At 41.7% G+C, this 12,004-nt stretch overlaps 1 protein-coding gene across 1 annotated transcript in view; it reads right to left on the bottom strand.

The window, feature by feature from the left end:
* Slc9a7 (solute carrier family 9 member A7) overlaps positions 1-9,998 on the bottom strand; it is a 143,189-nt gene extending 133,191 nt beyond the window's left edge. Inside the window, exon 1 of the mRNA XM_046420183.2 lies at positions 9,528-9,998. Within this exon, the coding sequence (XP_046276139.1) occupies positions 9,528-9,855 (328 nt within the window). The 5' untranslated portion in view covers positions 9,856-9,998. The remainder of the gene's footprint in view (positions 1-9,527) is intronic.
* Positions 9,999-12,004: the final 2,006 nt, after the last annotated feature.

Below are 12,004 nucleotides of genomic sequence, written 5' to 3'. Positions count from 1 at the left end.
TTAACATCTGTTCTATTCCCATAAAATACTAGTAGCCTTCTGTCATCAATGGAGTAACACCTGGAGTAATGATCTTTGGGCTGAAAAGGAGCAGGCTTTGTGCTCCCACGTGGATTTAGAGCCCTCAGGCCGATCTAGCATAGGAAAACTGAGTCTTCAACATCAGTCAACCTCACTGTGCAGTTCTGCACTGGAGTTTGGGGCTAAAGCCTCAGCTACCATAAAAGTCACCTTGCTTTGTTTTATACTCTGGGCATAGATTTCCCTGAGACCTCGTAGAAACAGGTAATGGAGCAGGATTCAGGCTCTACACTAACTATCCTGGTCAAATGCCTCTTAAGCCATATTGATCCCATGCCTTAATAAACCCCCACTTCCAAGTTTCAAGCTTGTGACAGTGACCACAGGAGATACTTGACCTAAGTTTCAATTTCTTCTTCTGTCAAAATGCGACCAATAATACAATCTCAACACATTTGATGTGAAGATTTAGTAACTCTATGTAGGCAAAATACTTAAAAGAGTGACTGGATATAATAGCAGGTGCTCAATAAACAGCTGCTATTTTCTACTATCATTTTATTACAAAAGAAAAACATAGTGAATGTATTTGAACAGTAAAAGTTTACATATTCTTATTCAGATTTGCCAAAAGTTGGAAGCAACCAAGATGTCCTTCAGGAAGTAGGTGAATATAAACTGGTACATCCAGATAATGGAATATTATTCAGTGCTAAAAAAGAAATGAGCTCTGAATCAAGCCATGAGAAGACATGGAGGAAGCTTAAATTCACATTGCTGAATAAAAGAATCCAATATAGAAAAGCTACATTTTGTATGATTCTCAGTATATAACATTCTGGAAAAGGCAAAACTATGAAGACAGTCAAAAAAGATCAGTGGTGGCCAGGAGGTAGAGGGATGAGGGAGGGAAATATAAATTTACAGGCAGAGCACAGAGGATTTATAGGCAGTAAAACTACTCTATATGATGTATTAATTGTGGATATGTTATAATATTTTTATCCAAACTTATAGAATGTATAACACTAAGAATGAACCCTTATGTAAACTACAGGTTTGGGTAATAATGTTGATATATGTTCATCTATCCCCACCAGAATGGTGGGGATACCAATGATGGGGGAGGTCATGCACATTTGGCAGCAAGGAATATAAGGGTAATCTCTGTACTGTCTGCTCAATTTTATTGTGCACTTAATAACTGCCCTAGAAACTAAAGTCTTTTTTTAAATTATTCTATACCAGTAAGTCTGTGACTTCAGAATGAAAACAAGCAAAAGCCCTGGCAATGTGCTAACACACAAATTTCTGGGCCCTACCCAAAATGTCTGGGTAAGTTGGAGGCAAGATTTGTCACTATCAACAATCTCCCAAATGACATTGATGCTGCTGGTTTGGGGATCACTTCGAAGAGCATCACTAAGTGGAACCATGAAAACAATTTCATAAACTCAAAGACAATACTCTCTTCCAACTGGATTATTTAAAATACAGAATTTAGTTTATCAGCAACCAACACATTAAAAAAAAAAAGAAACTACATACAAATGCTGCTACCTATTTCTCTTTTCTGGATTAGGTATGACAAAGTACTCATCAAATACTGCAAGAGAGTGGCTGGCTGCTTTCCAAACCTGTTCCTTTTCCTCCAAGTAGACTACATTTCCCTGGCTCCCTTCCAGTTAGATGTGGCCTTGTGCTAAATTCTGTCCAAGTGGACAAAGTAACATGCAACATTTCCACGCTTAGCACATATGTCTTTCCCACTTGGTCCTCTTTTCCTTTCCTCATTCATCATCTGGAAGGGGAGGATTCCAATGCCCTGAGGGCTGAGGAAACCACAAGATAGAAGGTACCAGGTCTCTGAACCACAATAGGAAGAACCACTTACCAGTCCCTTGCAATGGCCCATGATATGAGTAAAAAATGAATTTCTATTACGTTAGGTCACTGAAATGGGGTTAGTTTGTTTTAACAACTAGCATTACCCGAATATAACCATCTGCATTGATTAAAAGCCAAGTATAATGCTTTAACTAAAATCCAGAAGTCTCCAAACATATATTCTCTTGTCAGTAAAGCAAATGGACTTGAAAACAATACAAAAAATGAAATTAAAAAGAAGTCACTTATTATCAGGTCGGTTAATAATAGTATTATCTCATGTAAACTAATGTCAAACAATGTTAGTTTGGTACTAAAGATTTAACCCAGGGGTGCTTTACCACTGAGCCACATCCCCAATCCTTTCTATTTTTATTTTGAGACAGAGTCTCACTAAATTGGTTAGGACTTCACTAAGTTACTGAGGCTGGCTTTGAACTTGATATCCTCCTGCCTCAGCCTCCTGTGTTGCTGGGAATACAGGTGTGCGCCAGAGTGCCCATCTAGTCAAACAGTGTTAATAAGTGTCAAAAAGATAAGGAAAGTAACAGGAAGTATACAGCCTCACCTGAAGGCTAACGGGGGGAGGGGGGGCTAACTTCTTTCCCAACCTATTTTACTAAGAAAGTTCAAAACGTGCAGGATAGTTGAAACAAGAAGGTAATGCATACCCTTTCACCCACCACATAGATTTAATAATTCCTAGTATGTGGTCATATTTGTTTTCCTCATAAATGTGGTATATTTTCTGACTAAATTTTCTGAAAATTGCATGCATAAGGACTCATATAGTTTACCACTAAATAGTTTAACCTACATCTCCAAAGAGAGAGTACATTCTCCTCCATTACCTGAATTATCCTTAGAAAAATAATAATAATTCCCTAATATCGTATCATCTAATACCCAGTCCACATTCAAATAGCCCTGTCCCCAAAACATCTTTTATAGTTCATTTTCATGGACCAGGAGCCAATCAGGGTTCCTGTGCTACATTTAGTTATGTCTCTTTAGTCTCTTTTATCTAGAACACGCACTCTATTTCCCTTGACACTGACTTTTTTAAAAGAGCAGGATTCGAAAATTTGTCCCATATTCTGGATTTGTATGCTTGTTTTCTCATTGTTCTATAACTTGTTTATCCCCTGTATTTCCTGTAAACTGAAAAATGTGTCTAAATCCTTGATGAGATTCAGAGTAAACATTCAGAGAAATAACACTACACAGGTGAAGTTGTATGCTTCCTATTACATCGCATCATGGGGCACATAATACCAGATAGTCCCATAATGAGTCAGGATAAATTTGAAAACTTGGTTATAAGATGGTAATACCAAACCTCTCCGTTGTAAAGATACCTTCTTTCCTTTGCAATAGACAAGTGATCTGTGGGGTAATACTCAACTCCATACAAGTACTTTGTTCCCTAACAAACTTTCACCTCTAACTCTAGAATTCATTGAAAACCCCTGCCTAAATCAGTTATCACGGGGGTGGGGGGTACAAATGGTGATTTTCTAATTAAAAAATTCCAAAAAGGTTAACTTTTACAAGTTCTAGCTAGGCATGGTAGCACATGCCTCTAATCCCAGTGACTCAGGAGGCTGATACAGGAGCATCCCAAGTTCAAGGCCAGCCTCAGCAATTTAGCAAAGCCCTAAGCAACTTGGCAAGAACTTGTCTCAAAATTTAAAAAAATAAAAATAAAAATGACCAGAGATGTAGCACATTTGTAAAGTGCCCCTGAGTTCAATCCCCAATACCAAACCCCCCATTGATTAGAAGTTCTAACAAATGCTTTCAGGAAATACCATTTTTCTAATTTTAAGACAGAAACATCTCACTTCCATTTATAACTTTTAAATAAGTAAAAATATTCTTTATGCCCAGAGACTTTTTAGAAAGAACATTATACTATTCAAGAGGATGCTGCCCAAACATATAACTCATAGTTCTAATGCATTTTTGCTGCATGTTATTTATTTTAAAACAACCTATAATTGCAAAATTAATGGGTTGAGGATGTAGCTCAATGGTAAATCCTTGTTTAGCATTTGCAAACCCTGTGTTCAATCCCCAGCACCACAGTTTTTTAATAAAAATTGCAAAAGTAATGTGTCAATGTTAAATTTCAGATCATTCAGAAGAATGTAAAAGAAAAAGTAACATCTTCCCACTCTCTCTCCCAACATTTGGCCCTACTCCCAAAGGATAACCATCCTTGTTTATGTTCATATAGCATATAATTATTGGAAAAACAAAGAAGATGATATTATATATAATGTTCTATCCCTTATTTTCCCCATACCACTATTATATGAACAGCTGCCTTAAAAGAACATCTCAAAACACTTCTTTTTATCAGTTGCATAGTATTCCTTAATGTGAATGTGCTGCAATTTAACCAGTCCTTTCCTGACAAGTAGTCCAAATTTTTACTGCTAAAACTAATATTGCTGTTATCATGGTTTGGGTATGAGGTATCCCTCAAAAGCTCATGTGTGAGACAATGTCAGAAAGTTTACAGGTGAAATGATTGGGTTATGAGAGCCTAAACTGATTAACACAATAATTCACTTGTATGGATTAACTGGGTGGTACCTATAGGCAGGCAGTGTGTGGCTGGAGGACTGGGGGCTATGCCTTTGGGATATTTGTCCATGGTGAGGGAAAACTCACTCTCTGCTTCCTGACTGTCATGTCCTGAGATAATTTCTTCCATCATGACCTTCTGCCCTAACATTCTGACTCACCTTAGGCACAGAGCAATGGAGCCGGCCATCTATGAACTGAGATCTCTGAACCCCTGAGCAATAGATAAACTTTTCTCCATTAAAATTGTTCTTGTCAGCTCTTTCGGTCACACCAGTGAAAAAGCTGACTAAAACAGCTGTCTATATAATACAATATACTAATGCAAGTATTTCTGAAGGATAAAGTGCAAGTCTTGAAACTGTTGGATGGGGGGGGGGTAGGTGCATTGTAGATCTTTTTCTAGGTATTAATAAATAGGCCACAAAAAAACACACAATTCTCACTCCCACTGTGTCCTAATGCATTTTAAAATCACAGTTGGCCTCTGCTGAACAAACCTCAAGTAGCATAGCTTGCCAAAGAATCACAAAGTCAAAAGTGAGGGCTGGGGACATAGCTCAGTTGGTAGAGTGCTTGCCTTGCATGCACAGGGCCCTGGGTTCAATCCCCACACCAGAAAAAAAAGAACAAAGTCAAAAGTGAGAATGGGAACTAATATTTACCAAGTGCTTAAGTACCAGACACTACCCTTGACCCTTTAAAATATCTCAACAATACTTTAGCAATCCTTTGAGTTGAGTAACATTACCTCCATTTTCCCAAAGAGGAAACTAAGGCTCAAGCTTTATAAGGAATAAGACTACCATTTGAATTCAGAGGTAAAAGATACCAAAGCAAGACCATACATAGCTGCCCCAAATGGGGGCCAAAGTGAGGGGCTCCTTAAAAAGGACGGGGAGGAATTCTGATTAACCAGGAAGACGGTGGTTCCAAAATGTTTATTCACAGGCTCAAATGTTAATTTCTTGTTATTTCAAAGAATCATATTTTCCCCTCTGAGACTTACCCTAGGAGCCCACTCTCAGGCTGTGCTTAGCAATCCAGCTCCAACCCAGCAACAGAGCAGCAATGAGCCCAGGATCCACAGAACCCAGAGAGGCAAATCAACAAGTCCTCAGAAAACTGATAGGAGTGGAGGAAGGGGAAGTGAGAAGCAGGTGGTGGGCTCTTGTGGATATTTTGAACCCATATCAGTTGTCACCAAAAAAAAAAATATATATCGTGGGGGAAGTAGAACTATCATACACTTAAGAGAGAATCACAGTTGACTGACAAAGCCTGTTTATGCCACCCTTCCACACCTCAACCGCTTACTGTTTCTGCTGTGCAGATATGCGGGGCCCAGTAACTATAGGATGCCACTTCAATCACATACAAGGCCAGCTCAGAGCTCCCTGGCCTGACAAAACAGGTTAGACTGGTGCCAGACTGGTGCCTTGCCCCATGCCTGCAGTTGGCATGGTAGGGTCTGGGGGCTGCTTTCAACCTCACTGGAGGGACTCTTTTCTTATAGCTGCCTCCACCTATGGTCAGGCAGAAGAGCTTAGAACAGTACCTTGCTGATTAGGGGAGTTCCTTTCTGTTTAAATGCTAAGCTTGCACAACATGTCTCCTATTGTTCTCACCTCCTTTGCATCCCAGCAAGCATTTACAACAGGGTCTATTTGGGCACACTTCTCCTGATGTAAACATCAGCTCTTCCCTGGGGACAATGGGAATAATAAAGAGGAGAGGAAGGAAACTCTTGCCCCATTTTGTCTCCATCTCAGGAACCTAAAGGGCACAGAAAAATGATAACATGTGATTTAAACAGGGGGAAGTGGGTGTGAAATTGAGTGATTTGAGGAACACCTTAAAATACCATCACAAGTGACACAGAATGGAGACATGGACACACTATCAGGTGATTCCACTTCCATCGTTCAAAAATCAAAAAGCATAAAAGGGTATACAGTGACATCACCCTCCCACTCCTATCTCATGTCCAGCTAGTTCCTCCCTACCAAGGAAACTAATATTACTAGTCTATTGCATGCTCTTCCAGAAATAGTTTATGATTATACCAGCTTATGAATTTTTTTAAAATATTTAACAACACCTCTCAAATTGAAGCATCACTTCAATATAAATAGAAATTAGACTTTAAATTTTTTTCAACATAAAGCGTTTTAAAATTCACAGTTGAACTCTTTGACTTAAAACAATTTACCAACATTTAAAAGTCTAATTGTTTGCCTCCAGAAATTAAAACAAGTACCAAGCGTACAGTTGATACTTAACAAATGTTTACTTAGGTCTTTCTGTCCTTTATTACTCAGAGCTGAGAGAAAAATTACTCACTTCCTCTACTGATATCAAGAAATGAAAATCTGATTTCTTACTATTTAAAAAGGGAAGTCCTGAAAAATCTGTATTGCATTCACTTAAACGTTCAAAGACTGGCTTAACTGTAGTAATCATTTCACTCTGTATATCAAAACATCATGTTGCACACCTTTTTAAACAAACAATTTTTAAAAGATCATCAAAATGAATTTTAACAGAATCCCCATGCCAATAATCTGCAGTATATAATGAATAATTAGCTAATCAGATGACATTAGAATTCAGATGGGGGCGACTGAAACAGAAGACCAAATATCCCTGAGAGAAAAAGAAAAATGTTTTCTCATGATTACAAGTGATGCAAATCAAAATATCAATATTTGGGATATTCGCAGATGTTACACATTGACAAAATAAATTTCTTGATACATTTAAAAGTAACACCAAGAACTGAAGATATAGAACAAAATTACATAGGAATGCTATAAGATGATGCTGCCTTTTCTGAATAATCATCAATTAAGCCAGGTTAGTAACATGTTTGTCCATAACATGTATACATACACACACACACACACACACACAGGCGCACATCCCCAATGACTAAAAGGTTAGGGTGAGTTTTTAAAGTACGTATGAGCAGGGCTGGGGGTATAGCTCAATGGTAGATCTCTTGCCTTGCATACATGAGGCCCTGGGCTCAGTCTCCACACCACAAACCAGTATATATCAGCAAAGGAAAATTCCACTGTTGTTTTTAAGCCTTAACATAAGTGACTGAATCCCTAAAAACATGGAGTACTCCTCAGAAAATATATTTTTAAATCCTCACTTGAGCACATGCATTTATGAGCCTGTCAAATCTACTTCTATTGCACATTGTCCTTTAAGGAGATGGATCTGGGACCTATAAAAAAAAATATTTTCATGGCTATCTACATACATATAAAGGTAGTCTTCCTTTGCAACATGGCTCTCAGTCAATCACCTGAAATGACAACATGCTTTAATTCCCTACTCAGGAATTCTTTGGACTTACCCACCACCCTCACATCAGTCATTTGTGTCCCAAAGCACAGGGCTCAAGAACAGCCAGGTATGGAGGCCAAAGTCTCTCCTGAAACCTATGATGTACAATAACTAACTTCATTTTAGATGTGGTTGTTTTGATTCAAGACCGCTTAAGCCATTACTTCTTCAAGGCTGGAGGGCTCCTGAAAGCATTTGCCTCTTAACAAAATTTGTCTGAAAAGGTCATGAGCCCTGGCTGTCAGCAACTAACCAAGAACCAGGAGAAGCAATGCCCAGGGCTAAGGGTAATTTGCACATTAAAGATTAAGGTGTCAGGGATGGGGCTTTAGCTCAGTGGTAGAGTGCTTGCCTAGCTTGCAAGAGGCACTTGGTTCAATCCTCAGCACCACATAAAAATAAACAAATAAAATAAAGACATTCTGTCCATCTACAACTACAAATTTAAATATATATATATATATATATATATATAAATATATATATATATATATATATATATATATATATATATATATATATATATTAAGGTGTCTGCTTTCCACTCTATCAGGAAACCCTGGATAGAAACTGAGTGAAGAAATCCTTTCAGTATAAGTGATGAAGTAAAACAAACGTTCCTACTTGGGAACAGTCATGAAGTGGTTCATCTATTTCACTGGAGGATGCCAACATGGGCTTTAATGTCACTGAATTAAATTCAAAAGAACATGTATGTGGCTCTAGTTTGGAATCATGGGGGAATAAGAGGGGGTATAGAGGAGAGGGATGACTCAGATTATTGCTGTGTTGTTATCCACATAATAACAGGAGATTTATACTGACCACCACACATATAACACAGTGTCCTGTTAAATCCAGAAAAGGATGGTGGCAGCAGCCCATCCTTAACGACAAAATAAGGTTGACTCCCAAATTAAAACCACTACTTTTCCTCTTCACAGACTCAGAAATGTATATTCAAAGTTGCTCCATGTTACCATTTTAGGAATACAAAAGCTCCTCTCTGCTTAAGTAAAAGCAAGTAACTAGGTATAACTTCCCACTGGGATCTAAGAGAAGGACGTGAACTTGTCTCCAGTCTAGAAGCTTGACACGGTGGTGCCACCACTCTGGGTTATGGACCAAACTCATCTTTCACAGAACTTAATGTTCTGGCTTTATTATTAACAAGAGACCTGGGAACACGGACCTCATAAGTGGGCGCCTACCTAGGTTGACTGCGGATGTGGCAAATAAGAGGCCGGGCCAGCCCATATCCAAGCAGAGACACCTTCAGCCCTCATCCCCACCCCTACGTGGTGTGGCCTCCCAGAAAGTCAACCACCTTTGGCCCAAACACACACACTATGTAGATCTGAACTGGGGTGGGGAGGTGGGTGATGGAGAGGGGCGCAACAGAGACAGAACCGAGCGGAAGGAACTGGGCCATCTCTATGCCTTTCATTTTCCTTGGTCCCTGGTGAAGAAACGTCGAAACGGGGTGGAATTCTTTTTAACGGTAGTAGAAAGCCAGAAAAGGCAGACAGTTGACCTTGGGGCAGCGGGAAACGCAAAAGAAACCAAACACGTTGGCAAGTGAAGGGGGAGCACCGCGCAGCGCTGGGAGGAGCGCAGCGGCCCCGCTGCTGGAGGGATGTGGGGGTGGGGGGTGCGACAGGGGTGCTCACCATAAATCATGGCCAGTCCGGTCTCGTGCAGGAAGCGCACCCGGCGGTGCTTGAACAGCCAGATGGTGAGGATGGTGAGGGTGAGCAGCAGGATGAAGGTGAGCAGGCTCACGCTGTCTTGCCGGTGGCTCTCCTCTGCCTCCTTCTCAGTGGCTAGCTCCTCCATGGCGCTGCTGTCCTCAGCCGCCGCCCCAGAAGAGGAGGCCGCGGCCCCAGCACGCAGCCCCCGACCCAGTAGCAGCGGCAACAGTGGTAGCAGCAGTAGCCGTGGCCGCAGCGCACGGACAGCCCGCCCAGGGCCCGGGCGCGCCGTGTCACCAGGCTCCATTGCCCCAGGGCCGCCTGCGCCTCCTCCACGCGGGTACCAGCAGCCCGCGCCGTCGGCGGGTTACCGTGGCGCCGCGGACTTGCTGGAGTAGCCGTGGCCGCCACAGCTCCTCCTCCTGCTCGCGCCGGGGCTGGGACTGCGCCTGGAGCTGCGCGGGGGAGGGGCGCGCACAGTGCGCAGGATCCCCAAGCACCGCCCCCCGCCCGCGCACCTGTTCATCCCCCTGCTGAGCGGAGCCGCGCCCCGCGCCGACCCGGCAGCCGAGGCGTGGCCAGCTGTCGCCTTCCTATCCACCGGCGGGTCGCTGGCCCTTTGCCTGTCTTTGCTCTTGACCAGTTCTTGGCGTACCTGGCCAGACCTTCTGGGGTCTCCACCGCGCTGCCTAAACGGGACGACAGAGGTCGCCTGCTCCTGGCACGAGCCAGGAGCGTCAGCTTGGATTCCCTCGCGGTGCGGTCTCTAGTCCTGTCTTTGGTGCCACTGCAAAGAGTTTGATCTCACGCCAGTATGTAGTCGCTTTGGGCCCAGTAAAGTGGGAACCCTGTAGGAACTGAGGACCCACGAAGCCACATAACCCCCTACACCTCTTTTCTCTCCTTTCATATCGCTTTCCATCTCTTAGGACTCCCCAAAATCTGCTAGGCTTCATTCAAACCTCTGCTCCAGTCTGGCTCAATGTGAGGATTGATAAAGGTCAGAATCGGGAGAGGGCGTTGAAATACCTCCTTCATTATTTGGAAAAAAAAAATAGACTGACATTATTGGAAAAAGACTGCAGCTAAGTCCCTTGGGGAAGAAGTTTGAACCAGAAAGAAGTGAACACACCACACCGGATAGATGAGTAGCAGGTGGCCCTAAGGCAGGATCGGTGGACCAATGGGAAGGGGTTTACACTGATGACCCTTTTATTTTGACTTCCTGGTATCTCAGGGAGTCTTTGAATCTTAGAACAAAGCTCAACTCTGAAAAGATTTATGAATTGGCCTCACAACAAGCCTCTTGAAACAAATCCTTAGAAACTAGAATTTTCCAATCCATCTTGTCCCTCTGGTCAAAGAAAAAAAAGAGAAGTCAACTTAATTATTGAAGTCCTGATGCTTAGTACTATGCTCAAAAATGTTTATTGAATCATTATGAAATAATTCCCATCAACACTCCTTGTTTTCTCTCCCAGAGGATTTTGCATTTTTAAGAAAATCCATTGAAGAAGTTAGGAAAGCTATTCAGATCACTGCTGCCTTCCCTGTTCCCTTCTAGGTGAACATTGTGCCAAGAGTGTCCAGTGAGTGCCCTCTTTATGACAGGGAAATATCTTCATCTATATTTTGGTCAGTGCCTTTCCCTACTCCTCCAAACTGTCACCCAGCCCCTGCCAAAAAAAAAAAAATCCATATGCAATTAGAAGTCCTATGCAGGTTCCAGTGAAACTGCCAATACTAAAAACCCAGATGGTTAGACAACAATGGGGAATTTTGATCTAATTTCAGGAAACTTACGGAAAGGCTGTCTTTACTAAAAACTGGTCAAATCAATCATAATCTTATGCCCTCTTGAACTCCCAGAAATCCAGGACAGGATTTTTCCCTGTAGCTGAAGTTACCTTAAAAGTACAGATTTTGAGCCAGGCATGGTGGCACATGCCTGTAATCCCAGCAGCTCAGGAGGCTGAGGCAGGAGGATCCTGAGTTCAAAGCCAGCCTCAGCAACCTAGTGATGCCCTAAAAAACTCAGTGAGACCTTGTTTCTAACTAAAATACAAAAAAGGCTGGGGATGTGGCTCACTGGTTAATCACCCCTGGCTTCAATCCCTGGTACAAAAATAGTACAGATTTCTTAGTATTTGAAACAGATTGTATTTTCCAAAAATGGACTCCAACTGTATTTTCAATCCTAGAACCTTAGCACACTTCATCAAGAGATGACATCTATGTTCCCTCCCCTTGAACTTACATGAACCTTTGGTACTATCTCAAAGAACAGAAAGTAGCAATTGATGTGATTTGTGAGGCTAGGTCAGAAAAGGTGGTCTAGCTCCTATTTGTGTGTTGCTCTCAGTCTCGATTTCCTTCTCATACACTCTCCACTCACTCTGAAACTTTGGGCTTCTAAGTAAGAAATCTACCTACCTTGAAGCTGCCATGCAAGAGAA

The sequence above is a fragment of the Marmota monax genome, unplaced genomic scaffold (genome assembly GCF_021218885.2).
Source record: "Marmota monax isolate L192 unplaced genomic scaffold, Marmota_monax_Labrador192_F-V1.1 WCK01_AAM20220418_F8-fsc00225, whole genome shotgun sequence".
In the NCBI taxonomy this organism is placed as follows: Eukaryota; Metazoa; Chordata; class Mammalia; order Rodentia; family Sciuridae; genus Marmota; species Marmota monax.
This window is presented reverse-complemented; position numbering and strand designations above follow the sequence as displayed.